The 23,645-nt window shown below is 42.2% G+C and overlaps 1 protein-coding gene and 1 long non-coding RNA gene across 2 annotated transcripts in view; one reads left to right on the top strand and one right to left on the bottom strand.

Annotated features, from left to right (window-relative positions):
- Positions 1-281: 281 nt before the first annotated feature.
- On the top strand, positions 282-5,260 carry LOC119243240 (uncharacterized). Its single transcript, XR_005124665.2, has 4 exons — positions 282-451; positions 1,184-1,285; positions 2,337-2,370; positions 4,313-5,260. It is a non-coding gene; the product is annotated as an uncharacterized LOC119243240 (long non-coding RNA).
- Positions 5,261-7,034: 1,774 nt separating this feature from the next.
- LOC119242851 (mRNA cap guanine-N7 methyltransferase-like) overlaps positions 7,035-23,645 on the bottom strand; it is a 23,836-nt gene continuing 7,225 nt past the window's right edge. The window contains exon 5 of the mRNA XM_037508302.2: positions 7,035-7,267. Coding sequence (XP_037364199.1) covers positions 7,035-7,267 — 233 coding nt within the window. The remainder of the gene's footprint in view (positions 7,268-23,645) is intronic.

Here is a 23,645-nt window from a genome sequence, read left to right as displayed (position 1 = left end):
CCAAGTCCCAAGCTGGCTCCTGCCCCTGCCTTATCTCCTCCTTCAGAATGCCCCGTCTACAAGTCTGATGAGACCATTTTCAGCCCTGGGGCTGATTGGACTGTTTACCAGTCAGCTCATAGCTCACACCAGATTTGTCCATTCCACGATCCAGGCACCAAATCCATGGGCCTCTCTACTGCTGTAGCTGGAGGGAGCCTTGGTGGCGGAGCTGGCCCGTGGGGCCTCGTGCTCCTCCTCTAAAGCCCTGAACCGGGGACTGCATGCTCAGGGGGTCGAAACTGCCACCCGCCGTCACTGCCGGCCTTGGCCTGCCACCTGTGCCCCAGTGGGGCCTCTGGTGGTGGGTGCTAAAATGCCCACCTGCACTGCCCACAAGCAGCTTCTCAGGCCAAGTGCAGAGCCCCGAGGAGGGGAGGGGAACCCTGACTCCACCTTTGTAGGGTAGAAGGTATTTTAAATTTATTATTTTCTGCCATACATTATGTTTTGATACATGTGTATTCCAGAGCACTGTGCTTTGGAACATAGAGATAATACTTAAAATGGATTGCAAATAGTGCCTGAGGTCATTGGAAGAAGTCTTTGGCCAAACACATGTTTGTGACTCTGGGGGGTGTGTGTGTGTGTGTGTGTGTGTGTGTGTGTGTGTGTGTCTGTGTGTGTGTCTGTGTGTGTGTTCCTTCAGATTCTTGTGGAAAACTGGACATTGCCTGTATTTTGGATGCTGGGTTATTTTCTTCATGTTCTTCAGCTCATTTGGAAACTCTATTAACTGGAGTGTTTCATTTCTATTATTTCTAATTGCTGCTCGTCTTTTCCATGACTGTTAAATCACCGTCGTGTTGAAATTAACATGTAACCTACCTTCGGCTTTGTGTGGTAATACACAATTTCCTTGATGGGCCATCAGGAAGAGATGAGTGTTTGCTGGTAACTGGTGGGGATGAATGATAGAATTGGGCCCAGCTCTAATATGCTGTGATGATCAAATTGATGCCAGCAGCAGCTTTGTTGTCACCCATTTTGTTTTCCTATTTCAGAAGTGTGTATACTTTGTATTCCTGTAGCAATATTTGGGGATTATTGACTTAGTATGTGTCAGTGATTTTTGTATGTTAAATTGTTAAATAATAAATTTCGATGAAATATCTTTAGATAGGAATTTTGTTTGCCTCCTTAGCCATATCCTACACATGAGAATTCCAGACTTGCCTCTGAGAAGGTGGATGACTATGAACATGTGGCAAAGTACATGAAGAACACTCAAGTAAAGTTACCCTTGGTAAGTGTTCATTTTTAAAAAGCATATTTTAATGAAAATGGGGGCAACATTCCATACATGCTGTCTGGAAACTTGGGAGATTATTTCAGTGGTTTACTGGTTCACTTTGTTCCAAATCAGATACATGTTAGTCTGTTTCCCTAAGTTAGGATGACTTTGTATTGCTACAGACTGTAGAAGAAAGTGTACTTAATGTGACCTGAGGGTGGGGGCAGTTAAGGTTGGGGGAGAAGTACTAGTCTTGGTTTCAGAGTTTGCTTGCTCTCCCATTATATCTTCACCTAGGCACTACTGACTTCCAGTGTCCCTTGGATCAAATTCAGCGCCTGGTGAACCTGGGTGGGGAAAGGTTACGTCTTCATTTGCGCTGGCTTCTACATGGAAGCTCTCAGTTTCTTTAACTTTGAATGCCAGCCCACCACTGTGACGTAGTCCTCAAGAGATTTTGCATAAGACATCTCTGGGGACAGTTTAGGCTATTGTTTACACTCATCGCTTCTTCAAAATTATGCTAATTACTGGAATTTCCACCAGGTCTCGTTAGTCAGGGTATTGCTGTATGTGTCTATTACTGTATCGAAATGGTTTCAGATCTTTTACAACTTTCAAGTATATTTAATTTCTCTTGTATGACTTAGAACTTTGTAACTCCTTGGTAAAACACAAAAATCTTATTTCCTCCAGCAGTACTGTTTGATGTTTGAAGCAAGATAGGACTTTTAATTTTTTCATTTTGCAAGTTAAAAATAAAAATGGATGCTTTTCCCAGTCGCACACACACACAGGACAGGAACACATGACTTCACACAAATTTACTGATCGCATGAAAATCGGTGGACTAATAAAACATTTGGCAAAAGTGCTAAGGAGATGGCATGAAAGGTGAATCTCACTGCTTTCTTTCATGCTCAGATCAGTATGACATTCACAGTATTTTTTAAAACATCTGTAGTGAAGTGAGGGATGCTTGGGCAGCTCCATTGTTGAAACATAAGTATGTTTGTACTTGCGTGTTCAATCTAAAATTTTCTTTCTTTCTTCTTAATTTTAGGGAACCTTAAGTAAATCAGAATGGGAAGCTACCAGTGAGTATATCTCTTCAGTGCAGATTTATTGCTATTTTCAAAAAGTGATCAGTAAAATCTGAAATGAGAAATTTTCTAACAGGTTAAGGCGTGTGTGCACTTGTGTGTGTGTGTGTGTGCGTGTGCGTGTGTGTGTTTGTTTCATATTTTCACATAGCTGCCCATTCTTGCACTGTTGCTTAGGACCAAGAGGAAGATATATGCAGGGTGTTGCCTAATGTAAACTTTCACAAGCATGCTCAGATGCTTTTCTGCCTACTCGTTACCACATAACCATCTGTATCGGTTGTCTTTACCTCAGCTGCCTATTGGACATTTCGGCTTGTAGAACACTGCCATGTATTTTATTTGATTCTGGTCACTGCGGTGTGGTCAGTGAAGGCACGATAAGTAATAGAACCTTGAGTGAAGCGTAGTGAGCAGGGTATTTTAGGACTGGGGACGGGCATCATCCAGGGACATTCTGAAGCGAGGCCCCTGTCTCTGAAAGGGAACTCCAAGGCCTGGTGGATCTGTGAACTCCCATGGTTCTTCAACAGAAGTCACTGTCCAGAGCCTCACTCTATCATGTTGTGTGGTTGCCCTGAAGACTTAGAAGGTAGTTCCCACCGTTCGTTTAAATGTCTGTTGATTATGTTGAAGGCACAGGTGGTCAGAGAGAATCCATTCCATAGACGTTTGAGCGTTGCTGTACGTTAACGGTCTGCGAAAGGGTGTTGGGGGCGCAAAAACGAGTGCGCGAGTTACTAGAGCTGTCTTGCAGAAGTGTGCTGTGTAATGCACACGTCTGCACTAATGCACAATTAAGTGCACTACAAGGCAAGCTGTTTTAAGGAAAGGAGGAGCGATTAATGAATTGCAGTGCTGATGACTGGATCACCTTGCCTGTTTTTCGTCTATCTGATCTACCTGCTGCAGTGCCAGCCATATTTCATTTCTCCTCAGAGAAATTGGAAACTAGTAGATAAAGGGGCATGACCAAAGTAGACTTTGAAATGGCTGGTGGTGTACTCCTATGCTGGTTGGGTTGGAAGAGTAGAGAGCCTCGAGGACTGGGAGGCTGTTAGGTGATCTGTGTTGTTCAGCTGTCTGTCCCTCGTTGAGAAATGAACTCAAGGAGTGAAGACTCGGGGCCTGTTACCCTGACTTGCTAGTTGAATGCCCTGGTGCATGCCCGGAACATCTGTGTGATGTTTCGATGATTTGTCATCTTTGCGGGTGCTTTCTGACCATAAAAATCTATCTGTATCTCGTTTGAAGACATAACGTGTTTGAACTAGAGTGTGATTCAGAATGAGGAGCCACGATGCTTTTAGATGTCTTTTTGAGTCAAAGCAGGAAGCCTTGTTTAAGGGAGCATGCTCTTGGGGCTGGCTGCATGCAGGAATATCGCTGTTGGGGCCAGATAAATCAAACCCTCCAGCACTACAGTTGGATAAGTGGGTGAATGTTGGTGTGCATGTTATGCATGTTCCTTTTAATTCTTAGCGGTAGGTTTTTTGTTTTCCTTTCCTTAGAGAAAACTGAGTAACGCTGTCATTAGTACTCGTAGGGGTGTAGTTGTTATACCTGTCTACCTCACACCAGGTAAAAAGAAGTTAGTCGTGCACTTTTTTTTAGTTTTGATTTTCTTTGCTTTCCTTACCTTCCACTGTTTCAGAGATTTTGAGAGCTGTCGAATTTGTTTTCTCAAGGGCAGTGGTACCACCGGGTATTAGAGTACGCGGGTATTTGCTTCTAAGTAAGCACATGTACGTGATCCCGTATCTGCTTAAATGTGATGCAGCATAATGGAGAAACTCTTGGAAATAATGGGACTGTTGCTCTTTAGAAGCCGCTAAGACTTTTTTGACCACATTGGGTCCAGGACCAAGACTGTTGTTCTGTTTGCCCTGAGGATATGAGAAACCAAACTCTGACTTATATTTATTCTCTTTTTTAGGTATTTACGTGGTGTTTGCATTTGAGAAGCAGCCGTAAGCACGTGTGCAGTAGCATCAGAACAGCTGTTGCATCCTTACGCAGTTGTGGATGATCCATCTGAGATAGACTGGACAACTTTCCGTTTGCTGCTTTTCATTTCTAAATGTGCAGAATGCTGCCTGGAAACTCCAGCGGATAAATTTGACCCTGCCGTCTGTGACAGATGAACATTTGTGTGTGTGTGTGTGTGTGTGTGTGTGCGCGCGTGTGTATGAGTGGGGACCTTTACAAATCTTACTTGTACGTAATGTCCTCAGGAGTCCATTTGCCTGTACTGTCTTAGCTCATCAAAATTGTAATAGTACATGTAAGAGCTGCTGACATCGTTCCACGGTGCTCTGATTTCCTCACTGTTTCTTTACGGTATTAAAGTTATTGCAGTGGTGGAATTGATGAGGGAACACACTGGTTTGGGTGTGGGTGGGGTGCGGTGTGACCATTTCTGTATTTTTGTTATTATATATAATGTTTTTCGAGATCAAGTGGATAGCATTCTGTGCAGGCTAATGTACGTCTTCAATATGTGTTGCTGAGTTGTGGTTAAAACAATTTTGGGCTGTCATAAAAGTCACTTACCTTGGAATTTCAGCCAGTTGTGACTAGTCATTATAAATAGCAACTGCCTTATTTGCTGGTATGATGCAATTCTGGAACTAAATAGAACTTTTTAGATCACAGCATATAATCTTGTGGGTTGGGGGGTGGGGGGGGCGCGAGAAGGGCTTCTCTCATACGATATCCCAAAAGATTTATATTTCCAAGTGTGAAGACTGATTTGTGTTACTTATCTTCATTGAACAAAACTGCTGTACTTCTCCTCGATGTTAGATCCAGGTTCCTGATGCTACGTCCTTCTAGATCCGTTGCCCCATGCAGCCCAGAAAGAAGCCCTGCCTGTCCCTCTGTTTCAAGGGGTCCTTTTCACAGTAGGAGCGGGCATCTCATCCCCATTCAGAATTTGTAATTGTCGTATCAGAACTGTTGGAGTACTTCAGCCCTGGCTCCTTGCTTGATGGCATTTCCACAGCTGCCCCCCGGGGAAACTGTTGTCCTTACTTGCATCTCTGTATGGAAAGGACACCTGCCCTATGATAGGTGTGAAATACTTACAGGCGATTATTGCATTATGTTTTTTAGAAGTCACTTAATTATGTAATGCATGGCTTAAAAAGACATTACCTTCTATGATTATCTATCGTGCTGGTTAAAAAAGCAGTTTAGTCTCCATTTATTTGTATAGGTTGATCGTTCAGTGTTAGAGTAGCAGATCTTTTATCAAGGGAACTCAGTTTACCTAATTTCCGTTGCTTTTACAATCTCCATCTCCAAACTGTTTCCAGTTTGCAAAACTTGAGTGCTTTGCCTTAGTGGTGCTTTGACCTAAAGTCACTTGGGGGAGTTTAACAGTAGTACATCTGACTAAGGTGGCTGCCATTATCTTGCTAAGGGTTGAGCAGCCGTGCTGGGGGAGGTGGGAGTGGAGAGCCCTTAGGATTACATGATGGAAGTGCATTTCACTTCTGGGGGAACTACCAAAAAATATCTGCGTAGGGCAGAGTGTGGAAAGCTTCCGATGGCGTCTTAATCCTAAATAAGTGATCAAACTGTTTTTAGCTTCCTTTGCCCTGTCCACTCCGTGGATGATGGGAGTGATGTGGAGGGATGAATCCCCCCAAGGGATGGTGTGAGCAAGCTTGCTGGTGATAGCAAGCAGAGAGAAAAGAAAGGTGGAGTCCCCAGGGCTTTCAGTGTGTAGACAGGAACACACGTTCTGTGTGGGGAGGGAGATAGGTGAGGTGGCGAGGTGCTTCTGCCACTTGCCTTTTGCCTTGCGCTTTGCTGGCCTTGCCTTTGTTGTTCTTCCCTCCGCTCCCAGATGTCTCCTGTCTCCAGCGGCAATGAAGTGTCCAGGTAGTGACTAGGGAAGAACTGTTTGGCAACGGCAGCCTCTGCCCCCATCTCCCATCAGCAAGGGAGGACTTGTTGGTAGGACATCCCCTATGTCCAGTCCCCTGCCCCTCCCCCAACACTCCCGGCAGTCTAAGCATTGGAGGGATTTTCCAGGCGAGACTGGTAGCTGCTAAGAGAGGGACGTGACTGTTCACTCCTGGGGCAGTGATGTAAGCAGATCCTGGCAGTGAACGCAGGACGCTCCCAGACCTGCCCTTCAATTTGTCCTCTACGAGTGTCAGGTAGAACTGAAGATCAGATCAGCCGTTTGTGGAAAAGACAGCCTGAGATCAGTGTGATTGATCTGGGAACATGGCTGGATTGTGGCAGAACTGAGAATTCCCCATTGAATTCGGGCCTACTGTTATGCCGAAAGGAAAGGTGCCCGTAGCCTGTGCGTTCGTGGAAAGAAACTGGCCATTTCCACACCTCACCCTCACCTGCAGACCAGCCAGGGTGTGACTGCTCCTCCACCTGCCTCTACTTGTAGCCTGACTCCCCCCCCCCCCCCCCCCCCGCAGAAACTTGCCTTCAGGGAGAAAAAGGATTGCCTCGAGAACTAATCTGTTTACTGACTGAAAGGTAGGTATCGGGCACAGAGTTTCCTAACCTACCTCCTCCCCAGACCTGTGATGTGAGGAAGTAGGATTGTCCCCTACATGGGTGCTAACAGAGCCTCGGAGCAGAGGTGTGCAGCGTGGGCCCGGCTGTGAGGCAGGGCGCGATGCTGATCAGCCCTGGGAAAGCAGCACGGCGTTGGCAGCTCCCAGGTGGCCAGGTCTCCAGTCCCACCCACTGAACTCTTCTGGGGATTCATCCTCCTTTCTGTCCCAGCCCGCTGACTTCATGTCCTTCAGGTATGTCTTCAGGTATCCTCCTGGTGAAGATTCGGCTACTTGGGTAGGTCTGCCTCCTTGGAGAATACGCCGGTGTGAATATTCTAGCGGTTGAACATCGGTTTTTCCTTTGTTGATAAACCACTTATTGCCGTCAGTCTGAGACTTTGTGTCTTGAGCCAGTCACAGTCAAGGTCTCAAGGGCTCCAAGGTAGAGACCAGGGCCCTATAATAGGAGTTATACCCCAGTGGTTGTGGGGTTTCCTGGCCATTTGGTCAAATAGGAAGTGTGGGTGTGTGATGTTACCACCTCCCTACTTGCTGTTAGGTCAGCTACTACATGCCTGGGAGGTGTCTTCCTTCTTGCCCTCTGGCAGCAGCAGACCCGATTCTTCAAAGTCTTTCAGGGAGGTGGCTGGCGACTGCTCTCATTTATTCAGTGATAAACTTACTTAGCAGATGTGCTGGGGCTGGGGGACAGCCAGCTCTTCTCCATCTCACATCCTTGTAGATCTCTCCTCTGCTCCCCTTTACCCCTGAAGGGGGTGTCCCTGGTCCCCGCTGCTTTACTGACCGTGTGGGGGACAGCCCAGGAGTGCTCTGCACAGCTTGACTGTGGGGACTTTGGGATCGGCCCCAAAGCCTTCTGCATCCTGAGCCACTTTTCTGAATGTTCTAACATGTGTTGACTCACTGGGATGCTTTTGAAAACTATGCGGCTAGCCCCATTATCCTTATTTTAATGGTGAGGATAACAAGGCACAGAGTGGTTACAAGTTTGACCAAAGGGGCCCAAGATCTGAACACCCTGTTTCCCCCTTGTAAGGGGCAGGACAGGGCACAAGGCAGGTTTTCTGATCCCATGCAGATCGGGTAAAGGAGGAATCAGAGTCCTCAGTAGTTTTGCAGGTTTTTTATTTTGGGGTTCACCAGGCATATGGCAGGCAGGGGTGCTGGCTGGGGGGCTGGGAGGCTGGCAGGCCTCCCAGCCCCCAGCAAGTCTTCACTCTATCTGGGCTCTCTGGCGTTCTCTGCTTCTGCTTCGGCTTCTCCTTCAGGTTCTGCTGCTGCTGGCTGGGGCTGCTGGCGTCCCCCCGTGACGCCGCCCTTAAAAGCACAGTCTTAACTCAGCTGAATCCCATCTACCTATGCCCACACCCTATTCCAGGTGCCCGCCATCAGGCATGCATTCAGGACAAGGATCCATCATCTATCCTGATGGCGGAAGGGCAGAAAAGCCTGACATTTTCTTTACCCTACAGTCCACCCCCTCAGGATTTTCTGCCATACAGTCTATACAATACAGTATATACAATTTTCTAAGCAAACAAACAATGCAGCCATGGCCCACAAAAGCAAATACATCAAATAACAAAATACAACATAACAAAATACAACACAACACAAATAAGTCCAGGCAGGGCACCAACCAAGTGCAAAAGACAATTATTGGTACCAGCAGATGAGCCACCAAATCTGCTGCCGAAGGCACTGCTCATATAAGGGAGGGGAATCACTCACGGCATCTACTATAACATACCAGGAGCCGTCAGGCTTCCTGGCCTTCTCCGGCTGTAGTCTAGGCTACAAGGCACACACAGCATCCACCCCCAGGATGCACTAGCTCTGGGATTGGCAATTTTATTCTGTTGGGGGTAATCGCCAACCCTCAGGGTTTCTGTCTGCAGTCGCTCCAACACTCGGCCTTCATGGCCACCCATGCGACTCACAGACCCCTGCTCTCAAGCCAACCCACTGCACCAGCACATGGGTTGGGGATCCAAACTTTGCATTTGGCTTGGGCTCCACCCCAAGCCACATTCCCCACCCGTCCCCCAAGGACGGGCTCCTCAGCTCCTCACCCTCACTCAAGAATGAGCAGGGCATCACCCATAGGTGATTTTACGAGACTCACAGGGCTTCAGCATACCCAGGCTGCTTAACAGCCGCTTTAGGGCTTCTCAACTTAGCATCAGTACCATCTTTTGCCACCTTAGTTGGCTTTTCTCCTCCACCTGGCCACTGGGCATACACAGGCTGCTTTTGGCCATCTAGGCCACTGGCCACCCCCAGATTCTCAAAAAATAAACATAACCTGCTAAGGTCCTCCGCCTTCTGGCGGGATTGTCAGTCCAAAATCATCAGTTCATCAGTCTATCAGTCCATTGGCCTCTCCCTGCTTCAGCAATGGCCTGCTGCCTCAGGGGTCATTGGCTGGTCCTTTCCGGTGTCGTTGGCTGGTCATTTCCGGTGTCGTTGGCTGGTCCTTTCGGGCGTCTCCTTCACGCCAGGTCTCATCCTGTAGCTCGTGGACGTATCCATCTTCTATACCGCCATGGTGCCTCCAGCGTCGTCACAGGCAAAGTCTGTTCTCCTTAGTCCCTCTAGGTCTTCGGAGGGCTCCAATACCCGTCTGCATGGATCTTGCCGACATACGCCAATTGTAAGGGGCAGGACAGGGCACAAGGCAGGTTTTCTGATCCCATGCAGATCGGGTAAAGGAGGAATCAGAGTCCTCAGTAGTTTTGCAGGTTTTTTATTTTGGGGTTCACCAGGCATATGGCAGGCAGGGGTGCTGGCTGGGGGGCTGGGAGGCTGGCAGGCCTCCCAGCCCCCAGCAAGTCTTCACTCTATCTGGGCTCTCTGGCGTTCTCTGCTTCTGCTTCGGCTTCTCCTTCAGGTTCTGCTGCTGCTGGCTGGGGCTGCTGGCGTCCCCCGTGACGCCGCCCTTAAAAGCACAGTCTTAACTCAGCTGAATCCCATCTACCTATGCCCACACCCTATTCCAGGTGCCCGCCATCAGGCATGCATTCAGGACAAGGATCCATCATCTATCCTGATGGCGGAAGGGCAGAAAAGCCTGACATTTTCTTTACCCTACACCCCTCAGCCAAGTTGGGCCTGCCCTCCAATTGCATTTACCTACCACGAGGGGTGTCTGAGAGGCCTGCATGACTCCTCGCTGTTTCAGTACCTGCAACTTGAAGTGTTATTTATGTCCTTTGAGAGGAATATTCCTGATTAAGAAGCTTTTGGGCAGAGGGAGCAGATGTCCACTTGATCTCACTAGAGAATGAGGGTAAAAAGTGATAAAAATAGACTTGGACTTTACATTTTGGTAGAACTACTTTAGCAACCAGACCTGTACCATATGGCATTCAGTTTTTATGTTTGGGTAGGTGGGGGCAGGGTTATTGAGGGTGTTTGTTTTCTTCTCACTCTCACCTTTTATAAGAGCAGTTAGTAGCCGAGTGCAAGTGTGAAAGAGTGTAGTGGACAATGGGAGAGGCTCAGGGAGGAGGAGTCATTTCATCGTTCTGAGCTTCCGATCCAGGTAGAGGCATGTCATTTTAACCATTTCTACAAGTTTAACATCTACATAAATAGTCTGTGTATTCCCCTTCTCCCCCAACAAATTAGGACACAATGCACAGAATCAGCACCCAGAACAACAATGTAGTGTCAGGAAGGCACAGAGCAGGTTTTCTATGATTCAAGCCAATCATGAGTGTAAAGGAGGAGTCCTGAAGCCCTCGGTCCTTTCTCAAGCTTTTATTGAAGTCTTACATGTGGTGCAGCAACCAGGTATATGGTAGGCAGGGGTACTGGGAGGCCAGGAGGCTGGTAGGCCTCCAACCCCTGCCCCCTCCAAGTCTTCACTCTGGATTCCCTGGCTTCTTCTGGCTTGCTTTATCCCTTTCTCTCTCCTGCCTGTCTCCTCCTTCTCTTGGTGACTACCTCATTACTCCTCCCATGGCCCACAGCTTACAACAATGTAACAACTGCAGGTGCCCCATCAGGCAGGGCAATCCTAATGGTGGGAGGGCAGAAAAGCCTGAAAACCATTTACCCTACAAACAAACATTGCCAGCACCCAGGACACCCTCTCATGCTCTTTTCCAGTTTCTACCTCCCGAAGGGTAGGCAACCATTATCCTGACTTCTAAGAGAATAGATTAGTTTTTTCTGGCATCGGACATTATGTGAATGAAATCAAACAGTAATCAAACAGTGTTCTGTAACTGGCAGCTTTGCTCAAAATGTGTGATTTTTGTTGACACTATATGTATTTGGTTGTTGGAAAAGTCATGTATTTCTTCTGTGTTTTTCAAACAAATGCATCATGACTTCTGACAACCTGATACATGCTTTGTTCTCACTGTGTGAATAAAACACATGTTGTAGATCTGATGGCGTTTGGTTCACTTCTGTAGTAGCAGGATGGGCACAGAGCAGGTTTTCTGAGATTCAGCAGATGGGGTAAAGAAGAGTCCTGGAGCCCTTGGCGGCTTTCTCAGGCTTGTATTGAGCTTTTACATGAAGTACAGCAACCAGGTACATGGCAGGAAGGGGTGCCGGGGGACCAGGAGGCCAGTAGGCCTCCTAGCCCCTAGCAAGTCTTCACTCGGGGTGTCTCTGGTGTTCTTCTCCCCTTCTCTCTCCTGCCTCTCTCCTGCCTTTGCTTCTCTTGGCAAATATCTCAATATTGCTGCCATAGCCCACAGAAGTAAACAGTACAACTTACAGCAATATAACAAATATAGGTGCCCCATGAGGCAGGGCAATCCTAATGGCAGGAGGGCAGAAAAGCCTGAAAATCATTTGCTCTATGACTTCATCTCCAGTTTGTGAACTGTTTTTAATAGTCTGCCTCAGATATTCGAGTGCATGAATTTTAATGTATAAAGGTACACATTACTGCCTAGGAGAGGAATTTTAGAATTCCAGTGTGTACATTATGTTCAGCTTTACTATAATAGATACTGCCAAGCAGTTTTCCTAAGTTCCAGTTGTTCCATGCTTTTGCCAACACTTGGTAGTGTCAGTCTTTTCATAGGGAGTCTGGTAAACCAATTAGGCTGACAAGAAATACAAGCAAGAAAAGAATGGAGCAATATATTAAAAAAACTCCAGGGCAAAAAATGCCAGGCAAAAATACTTTATCCAGTGAAGCCCTCCTTCCTTTATGAGGGAAAAATAAGGAACTTCTCAAACAAAATCTTTTTATTTTTTCAAACAAAAGCTTAAGAAATTTGCTCCTACTCACCCCCAATTCTAAGAAATAACACAAGAAGTCTTAAGATCTAAGCCAACACAAGAATGAATAGCAATAACAGCAAGATATTGAATAAGAACCACAGAACGATGAGCAGAACAGCAAAACAGCCTTCTATGTTATCACTAATCACCATAAACACAAATGGACTAAAGTCACATTCAAAAGACAGAGTAGCATGTTGGATTAGAAAACAGAATCCAAACTTATGCTATTGCCAGGAAACACACCCAACTTCTAAAGATAAACAGATTGAAGTAAAGGTTTGGAAAACAATTCTACATGCAAATGGTCCCCCAACGATGGCTGGGGCAGCCATATTTATAATATCAGATAAAACAGACTTTAAGCTACAAAGGGTGACAGGAGAGACACATGGATACTATATATAAAGGGGACACTATACCAGGAAGACAACACTTCAACATATACTCACCAAATGATGGAGCACCAAAGCATTAGACAATCACTAGCAACGTTCAAAACAGTAAATACATATGGGGTAGGAAACCTCAACACCCCATTCACCAATGAACAGATCAGTGAGACAAAAAATAAGCAAGGCCTTATTATAAAAGTCTAAATCCTTAAAGACCTTATTATAAAGATCTAAAGCCTAAAATAAAGATCTAGACCTCATGGACCCAGCAGACATCTATGGGATTACAGTTATCAAAATAGCAAATTTACAGATCAATAAACTTGCAATAAAAATCTCAATGGCATTCGTCAAAGAAATGGAACAAATATTGCTGAAATTCATATGGAATCACAAAAATCCTTGAATAGCAAAAGCTCTCCTGACTAAAAGGGGGAAGAATGGAGGTATAACACTACCAGACTTCAAACAATACTGCAAAGCCCCAATAATAAAAACAGGTATGGTATTGGAACAGAGACATGCACACCAATAGAACCAAATTGAAAGCCCAGAAATAAAACCACGCATACATAGTCAACTAGTCTATGACATGGGAGCAAAGAATATACACCATCAATCAATGGTGCTGGGGAAACTGGACAACCACATGCAAAAGGATGAAACTAGAGTACTGTCTCACACCATATCAGCATGGGTAAAAGACTTGAATGTAAGACCTGACACCATAAAATAAATAGAAAAAGGCCATGACATACACCTCAGAAACATATTTGAGGACACATCTCCAGGAGCAGGAAAATGAAGAAGATAAAATAGCTGGGAATACATCAAACTAAAAAGCATCTATACAGCAAAAGAGACATAACCAAAACAAATCCCAAGGAATGGGAGAAGATATTTGCCCACCATACAACTGAGAAGGAGCTGATATTAAAGATCTGCAAGGAACTTATACAACTCAAACAAAGCAAAAAACCCAGTTTAAAAATAAACAAAAAGCTACAAATATGCTTCTCCAAAGAGGAAATGCAAATGGCATAAAAAATGTTTAACATTACTAATTATCAGTGAAATGCCACGTACTTGTGAGAATGGCCCACATTAAAAACACTGGAAACAGCAAATGCTGCTAAAAAGGAAAACTCTTACAGTACTAGTGGGGAAGCAAGCTGGCTTAGCCACTATGGACAATTGTGTGGAGGTTCCCTCAGAGCACTAAAAACAGACCTACCATATAGGAATCTAGCCAAAGGACACAACAACATTATTTCAAAATGAAACCTGAACCCCTATATTTATTGCAGCACTATTTATGGTAGTTAAAAATGGATTCAACCTAAATGCCCCCAAACAGATGACTGGCTCAAGAAGATGTGGCATATATACATAATGGACTACTACTCACCTATCAAAAAAGACACTCATGCCATTTGCAGCAACATTTTTTTCTTTTTATTTTTTTTATAACATTCATTTTTATTTTTTATTTTTTTGACATTTTATTTTTATTTATTTTTTTATAATAAATTTTATTTTTATATTCACCATACAATTGCAACCCCCTCATTCTGACCGCAATCCCTCCCCTCCCGCCCCCCACCCCCCAAAAAGTGTCTCTGGTTCATAGTTTTTTGTTGGTTTTTATTTTTCACTTTCTTATAGTTATTCATTTTCCTGGTCCCTTATTTAAGTTTTCTAGATTCCTGCTATGAGTGAGACCATCTAGTATTTTTCTTTTTCTTTTTGGCTTATTTCACTGAGCATGATCCCTTCCAGTGCCATCCATGTTGCTGCAAATTGCATGTGTTTATCTTTTTTGAATGCCGAGTAATATTCCATGGTATATATGTACCACATCTTCTTGATCCAGTCATCTACTTTTGGGCATTTGGGCTGTTTCCAAAGCTTAGCTATTGTAAACAGTGCTGCTATAAACATAGGTGTGCAGGTGCTCTTTGGAATTGATGTTTCTGTGTCCTTTGGGTAAATACCTAGGAGTGGAATTGCTGGATCATATGGAAGCTCTATGTTTAGTAGGTCAAGAAATCTCCACACAGCTTTCCATAGTGGTTGGACCAGTTTGCACTCCCACCAATTCATTTTTAAACAATATTTGCTTCCTCCTCCCCAGGTGTAGTCACCATAGAATTTCCTTCACCAATGCACCCGTACACCATCACCACAGTCCCCTGTGCTCCTCCATCCCTCTACCTCAGATAGCTCTCCCTCCTCCTCCCCTGCAGGATGTCTCTGACTTATAATTGTCTATTCTTGTTTTGTTGTTTTTATATTATTATTTTTTACACTGATGTCTCATTTGGTTCCCCTGTATTCCTGCTAGCAGTGAAACCATCCAATATTTTTCTTTTTCCTTCTGACTTATTTCACTGAGCATAATTCCTTCTAGATCTATCCATGTTGCTGAGTATATACACCACATCATCTTGATCCAGTCATCTATTTTTGGGCATTTGGGTTATTTCCAAGTCCTGCCTATTGTAAATAGTGCTGCAGTAAACATAGGGGTGCAGTTGTTCTTTTGAATCAATGTTTTTGTGTCCTTTGGGTAGATCCCTAAGAGTGGAATTTCTGGGCCATATGGTAGCTTCATTTTTAGTAGACTGAGGACCCTCCAGACAGTTTTCCATTGTGGTTGGACCAGTTTGCACTCCCACCAGCAATGTAAGAGAGTTCCTTTTTCACCACAGCCTCGCCAACATTTGTTGTGCTTGTTTTTTTTGATATGTGCCATTCTTACTGGTGTCAGGTGGTATCCAATGTGGTTTTGATTTGCATTTCCCCGATTATAAGGGATGTTGAACATTTTTTCATATGCCTGTTGGCCATTTGCATTTCCTCTTTCGAGAAATGTCTTTTAAGTTCTTCTGCCCATTTCTTGACTGGATTGTTTATTTTGTTTTTATTGAGTCTTGTGAGTTCTTTGTATATTTTTATGACCAGTCCCTTATCAGTTGACTGGAGCGCAAAAATTTTTTTCCAGTCAGTGTGGTGCCTTTTTGTTTTGGTTAATGTCTCTTTTGCTGTACAGAAGCTTTTCAGTTTGATGTAATCCCAGGGGTTTATCTTTGCCTTCACTATCACTGCTTTGGGTGGCAAGTCTTTATAAAGAGTTACTGAAATCTATGTCTTATAGTGTTTTACTTATATTTTCTTATATCTATTTTATGGTTTCAGATCTTATGTCCAGTTCTTTTATCCATTTTGAGTTGATTTTTATGCATTGTGAAAGGTAGTGGTCTAGTTTCATTTTTTTGCATGTGGTGGTCCAGTTTTCCCAGCACCGTTTTTTGAACAAATTGTCCATGTTCCATTGGATGTTCGTTGCTCCTTTGCCAAAGATTATTTGTCCATGTAAGTGTGGCTTTATTTCTGGGCTCTTTATTTTGTTCCATTGTTCTGTGTATCTGTGTTTGTTCCAATACCAAACTGTTTTAATTATTATGGCTTTGTAGTATAGCTTGAAGTTTAGAAGTGTGATACCTCCATTCTCCTTTGTTTTCGTCAGTAGGGCTTTAGCTATTCAGATTTTTTTTGTGTGTGTGTGCATGTGTGGTTCCACATAAATTTCATCAGTATTTGTTTTATTTCTTTGAAGAATGTCATTGAGATTTTTATTGGCATAGCGTTGAATCTGTAAATTGCTTTTGATAGGATGGCCATTTTAATAATGTTAATTGTTCCAGTCCATGAGCAGGGGATAACTCTCCATTTCTTTGTGTCTTCTATTTCTCTTAACAGTGTTTTATAATTTTCTTTGTATAGTTCCTTCACCTCTTTTGTTAGGTTTATTTCCAAGTATTTGATTTTTTTGTTTCAATTATAAAAGGGATGGTTTTCTTGATTTTTTTTCTTCTTCAGATTGATTGTGTATAGGAAGGCTACTGATTTTTCCGTGCTAATTTTGTATCCTGCTACTTTACTAAACTGGTTGGTTATTTTGAATTGTTTTTCTGTGGCTTTTTAGGGTTCTAAAACGGGTCCCAACATGGATGGATCTGGAAGGGATGATGGTCGGTGAAATGAGTCAGAAGGAAAAAGAAAAATTTCAGGTGTCTAGACTTATAGGTGGACTATAGGAAAGCTGAAAAAAGGGTTAGGAAGAAGTCAAAATTAGCATACAGCAGGGGAAGGAGAAGAGGAGGAGTCAAGATAGGGGAAGGGAATAGCACAAGGGAGTATGGTGATGGTTCTAAGTGATATGGTGTGGGAGAAGTACTGGACTGCACCTGAGGGGAGAAATCAAATATGTACAAAACACGAACAACTGTGTACGAAGATACAAATTAATATGTGCCATTCTTACTGGTGTAAGATGGTATCTCATTAAAAAAACTAGCAACAACAAATGTTGGTGAGGATGTGGAGAAAAAGGAACTCTCTTGCACTGCTGGTGGGAATGCAAACTGGTCCTGCCACTAAGGAGAGCTGTGTGGATATTCCTCAACCTACTAAAGATAGAGCTTCCATATGATCCAGCAATTCCACTCCTAGATATTTACCCAAAGGACACAGAAACATAAATTCAAAAGGGCACCTACACCCCTATGTTTATAGCAGCACTATTTACAATAGCTAAGCTATGGAAACAACCCAAATGCCCCAAAATAGATGACTGGGTCAAGAAGATGTGGTACATACACACAATGCAATATTACTCAGCAATCAAAAAAGATAAACACATGCAGTTTGCAGCAACATGGATGGAGCTAGAAGGGATCAGGCTCAGCAAAATAAGTCAGAAAGAAAAAGAAAAATACCAGATGGCCTCACTCATAGCAGGAATTTAGAAAACCTAAATAAGGAACCAGGAAAAAGACTAATTAATATGAAGTAAAAATCAAAATCAACAAGCAACTATAAACCAGAGACACACTATGGGAGGAGGAGGGAGGGGAGAGGAAGGATTAGGGTCAAAATAAGGGGGTGGGGGGGGTGCAATTGTATGGGGAATATAACCAAAATGAAAATGCACACATTGTGCAAAAATGAAAAATGATGTAAGAATTATAAAACAAAATATAAAAAAGATACACATTAAATAAACAATAAAAAATATAGATGCCTTAATTTGGTAAAAATCTCACAGTATAAAAAGAGATAATTTTGACAATAACAACATTAATGTGGAAGTCAGAACCAGTATATTCAAATGAAGATGAGATGAGATTAGCAGAAAAAGGGCTATTTGAGAAAAGAGATATTCTATACAAATCCCATGGTTAGCAAAAAACTGGAATAGAGACACAACACATAAAGGGGACAATAAGAAATGTAACAAAAGTGGCAGATAGAAATATAGAATATAGAAGCAATGAATATACATAACAATTGGTAAACAAAGGATGAATGGAAGTAGCAAACCCTCATATCACTAATCACCCTAAATGTCAATGGACTGATCTGAAAAATCAAAAGGCACATTGTGCTCAGATGAATTAACAAGCAACTTGCCACTTGACTTTTGCCTTGCGCTTTGCTGGCCTTGCCTTTGTTGTTCTTCCCTCCCCTCCCAGATGTCTCCTGTCTCCAGCGGCAATGAGGTGTCCAGGTAGTGACACTACAGCTCTAAATAAGGACCTGTATGTGCTTAACAGACATGTATAGGGCACTGCACCCAAAAATATCTGAGTACACATTTTTCTCAAGTGCACATGTCTTGTTCTCCAGGAGTTATCACATACTGGGACACAAGACAAACTTCAACAGATACAATAAAATCAAAATCATACCCACTATCTTCTCTGACATAAAGGTAACAAACTAGAAATAAACCATGAAAAGAAACCAAGGAACATTCCTCGTTCATGGTAGGAAGATTGAAACACTCCTGGAAGACACTCAATCAATAAGGATATCAAGAAGAAATTTTAAAAAACCTTAATGAATGAAAACAAGGATACAACATTCCAGAATGTATGGGACACAGCAAAAGCAGTTATAACAGAAAAATATAGCAATACAGGCTCACATAAAGGCACAAGAAAGAACTCTAAGAAACAACCTAATCTCCCACCTTAAAGAACTGGAAAAAAGATTAATAAAAAAACCCAAAAGACAGCATAAGAAAGGAAATAATAAAAATCAAAGCAGAAATATATGCAAAAGGAAAAAAAAAAACCCAAAAGATCGATGAAGGCAAAAATTGTTTCTTCGAAAAATTAAACAGACAAACCTCTAGCCAGGCTCACAAAAAATGGGAGAAAGCGCAAAAAAATAGGATCATAAATGAAAGGGGAGAATTACACCAGACACAGCAGAAATCAAAAGAATAATCAGATTACTATGAACAGTTACATGCAAGCAAGTTAAAAAATTTAGAAGAGATGGACAAATTCCTAGGACTATACAATCCTCCAAAGCTAGATATGGAAGAAATAGAACACCTAAACAGACCAATGACGAGCACTGAAATTGAAACAGTAATCAAACCCTCCTCCAAAACAGAAGCCTAGGACCAATGGATTCACAAATGAATTCTACTAAATGTTCAGAAACGAACTAGTGTCCGTCTTACACAAGCTCTTTCAAAATATTGAGAAAGAAGGAATACAACCAACATTTTTATGGAATCCAACATTATTTTATGAAGCCAACATTACACATTGTCCTTGTTCAGTTTTGGTATTAGTGTAATGTTGGCTTCATAAAATAATGTTGAACTGAACAAGGACAACACACAAAAAGAAACTACAGGTCAATCTCTCTAATGAACACTGACGCAAAAAATCCTCAATAAAATCTTAACCAATAGAATTCAACAACGCATCAAAAGGATAATACACCACAACCAAGTGGGATTTATTCCAAGGGCACAACTGAAATCTGAAATCACTTAATGTAATGCAACACATCGACAAATATGAAAATAAAAACCGTTTGATCATGTAAATAGATGCTGACAAAGCATTCGACAAAATTCAAAATCCATTAATGATGAAGGCCCTCAAAATTCACAGGATAGAGGAACATACCTTACATAATAAAGGCTAAATACAAAAAACCCAAGCCAATATCATTCTCAATGGTGAAAAGTTCTATTAATTTTATAGAGGAGTTCTCAGAACTCAGAGAAACACTTCATTTACCAGATTAACACTTCGTGCAAGTCAGGAGCAGCCAGATGGAAGAGATTGTAGGGAGAAGTGTGGAGAGAGGGTGCCAAGCCTTTGAACTCCACTGCTTTTCAATATAATCCTGGAAGTCCTAGCCAGGGCAATAAGACAAGAGAAAGACACACAAGTAAACCAAATAGGGAAAGAAGTAAAACTGTCACTGTTTACAGACAATATGTTACTATAGAGAATCAAAAACTCCAGAGAGAAACTAATCAAAATTATAGACTAGTTTAGTAAAGTAGCAGGATACAAAATCAACACACAAAAATCAATAGCCTTCCTATATGCAAATACTCAATCTGAATAAGAAGAAATTTAGAAAACTATCCTTTTTATAATGGAAACAAAAAAAAATTAAATACTTGGAAATTAACAGAAGAGGTGAAGGACCTATACAAAGAAAACTATAAAACATTGTTAAAAATAATAGAAGAAGAACACAAAGAAATGGAAAGACATCCCCTCCTCATGGATTGGAAGAATTAATGATATCAAAATGGCCCTCCTACCAAAAGCAATTTACAGATTCAGTGCTATTCCAATAAAAATTTCAATGACATTCTTGAAAGAAATAGAAAAAATACTGATGAAATTCATGTGGAACCACAAAAAACCTCAATTGCCAAGCTCTCCTGACTAAAAAGAAGGAAAATGGAAAGATCACTCTCCAAGACTTCAAACTATACTATAAAGCCATAGTAATTAAAACTAACACTAATGGTAATCCTAGCCCTAAAACTACCCTAAACCGAAATATAACAAAACTCTAATCCTAAATCTAATCCTAACCCTACTACACCCCGAATCCTAACACTCAAAGTAAACCTAACCCTATACCTAACCCTAAGGTATATCTAAAATTAAAACTAACCCTAACACTTTTACCATAAATATAACCCTAACCCTATCCATAAAACTAAACCTAACTCTATCATAAACATATCCATAACCCTAACCCAAAACTAACCCTAAACATAACCCTAGCCCTAACTGTAAACCAAAACTAAAAGGTAAACTTAAGCCTAACCATAAACCTAATCCTAATTCGTACCCTAATCCTTACCTAACCCTAAACGGTAACCCAAATTGTAAACCTAACCTTAATGGTAACTTTAAACCTACACCTACTCCTAATGCTAAACCTAACCATGACCCTAAAGCAAAAACAACAACAAAAAACAAAAAAAACAAAAAAAAACCACCAACCCTAACCATACCTTCAAGTAAAACCTAGCCTTAACCATAAAGATAACCTGAGGGGCCTCCCTGGTGGCACAGGGGTAGAGCGCTGGGCTGTGAAGCTGCCCACAGCCTCTGCAGTGCCAGTTTGATCCCTGGCCGCCTGGAGGGTCCCACATGCGCAGACCTCTCCTGCCGCCCCGCTGCTCCCCTCAGCAGTGTACTTCGGCGGTCTGCCTGTTCTGTTCCTCTCTCTGGTGAATTCTCTCACCCTCCCGCGCTTCTGACTGTACCCAGTGCTTATATAAATAAACTAAAAAAAAAAAAAAAAAAAAAGATAACCCAAAACCTAATCCTAAACTTAATGGTAACCTTAACCCAAATGCTAACCCTTAACCCTAACTCAAGCCCTAATGTTACAGCAATTTTAACCATAACCCAAAACCCTAATCCTAAATCTAACCCTTCCCCAAAGCTAAAACTAAACCTAACCCTAATACTAACCCCAACATTAACCTTAAAACCGAACACAAACACTAACCCTAAATTAACCCTAAAAATAACCCTAACACTAAACAAATGTGAACCCTAAAGCCTTATGGTAACCCTAACTCTAAATCAAACCCTAAAACTAACTCTAACATTAACCATAAACCTACACCTAACCCAACTGTAACTAGAACCATAAAGGTAACCTTAAAGGTAAACATAACCCTAAAACTAAACCTAACCCTAACCAAATCTTAATGGTAACTCCAACCCTAACCATAAAGATAAGCCTAACCCTTCCCAAGCCCTCACCATATCAGTAAACACTACTCAAACTCTAACTCTAAAGCTATGCCTACACCTAACCCTACCACTGCAACAGCCCTTAACCCTAACCATATTCTTTAAAATAACCCTAACCCTTAAAGATAACCCGAACTCTAAAGATAAAAAACTAAACATAAACCTCAAGATAAAATTAAACCGAACCCTACCTCTAGCCCTAACCATAACCTACAACCCCTAAACCAAATCCTGAACCCAACCCTAATTCTAACATTAACTTTCACCCTAACACTGATCCTAACAATAAACCTAACACAAAGCAAAGGTTAACACTAACACTAATCATAAAGATAACTAAAACCATAAATGTAACTCTAACCCTAACGTTAAATAAACCTAATTCTAAATTCTAAGCCTATCCCTAACCCTATTGCTACCCCTACACATAACGATAACCCTACAACTAGAACTAAACCTAATCCTAACCCTAAAACATAACCCTAACCTTTGCCCTAAGATAACCTATATCCTAACCCTAACCTGAATGATAACCGAAAACCTAATACTAACCCTAGCAAGCATAACCCTATTACTAACCTAAACTTAAGCCCAATTCTAACCCTAACCATAACCCAACCCTAACCCTAAAAGTAACCATACCACTGACCCTAATTTTAACTCTAAAACAACCTGAACCCTAATCCTAACCCTAAAATTAAAGATAAAACTAGCCCTAACCCTAACACCTAACCCTACACATTAACCATAACCCCAAACTCCAATCCTAACCCTAACCGTAAACCTCTTACCCTAAACCCTAATTCTAACCCTAGCCATGAACCTAACCCTACCTTACCCTAATGCCAACCCTGCCCCTACCTCTACCCATGCCGTAACCCACACCAAACATCCCCCTGCCCCTGCACATATTAACCCTACCCTTACACATAGCCCTACTACTAACAAAACTAAACCTGACCCTAAATGTAACCCTAACCCTAACCTAACCCTGCAATTAATATAACCCTAATCCAAATCCTAAAGATAACCTTAACCCTAACCTTATCCTAGCCCCTTTCTCCATTTCCTAACCTACCTTACCACTCCCCCTAACAAAACTAAACCTAACCCTAAACAAAACCCTAAAACTAACCTAACCCTAGCTTAAAGATAATCCTAACGTAAGCCTAACAAGAACCTTAAAGATAAAACCGAAACCCAAGACCTAACCTTAACCCTAACACAAAACCTAACCGTAATTATAACACTAACTCTAACCCTAATCCTATTCTATGCCTAACCCTAAAGGTAACACAAAACCATTTCCTAAGCCAAAATGTTAACCTAACCCTGAATGTAACACTAACCCTTGACCCTATACTTAACCAAAAATGAAACCCTAATCCTAAATTTGACACTAATCCTAACCCTACCCCTCATTCTAATCCTAACCATAAGGCTAACACTAATCCTTAACCTAACTAAACCCTAACCCTAAATGAAATCCTAACCCTAAAGGTAACACCAAACCTAACTCTAACCCTAACCCAAGCCGTGACCCTAACTCTACCCTGAACTAAACGTACCCTAACCCTAAACTAACCCTGACCCTAACGCTGAAACTAATCCTAACCCTTACCCGAAACGTAACCTTAACCCTAAATGTAACACTAACGCTAACTCTAACCTTAAACATAACTCTAATAAACACAACACTACCCCTAACCTATACCTAACTCAAATAACCCTAAATTAACCCTAAACACTAACCTAAAGTAACACAACTAAACCTAACCTTAATCCTAAATCACCCTAGCCCTAAATGAAACTAACCCTAAATGTAACCCTCACCCCAAAAGTAACAGTGAACCTAAACCTAACACCGACCCTAACCCCAAAGCTTACCCTAACCCTAAACGTAACTCTAACCCAAACCCTAAATGTCACTATCCTAAACCCACCCATAATCCTTACCCTAT

Source organism: Talpa occidentalis, unplaced genomic scaffold (assembly GCF_014898055.3).
Source record: "Talpa occidentalis isolate TD23 unplaced genomic scaffold, MPIMG_talOcc4v2.1 talOcc4.13, whole genome shotgun sequence".
NCBI lineage: Eukaryota > Metazoa > Chordata > Mammalia > Eulipotyphla > Talpidae > Talpa > Talpa occidentalis.
The sequence above is the reverse complement of the archived record's forward strand: the minus strand, read 5'-3'. Positions and strand labels throughout refer to the sequence as shown.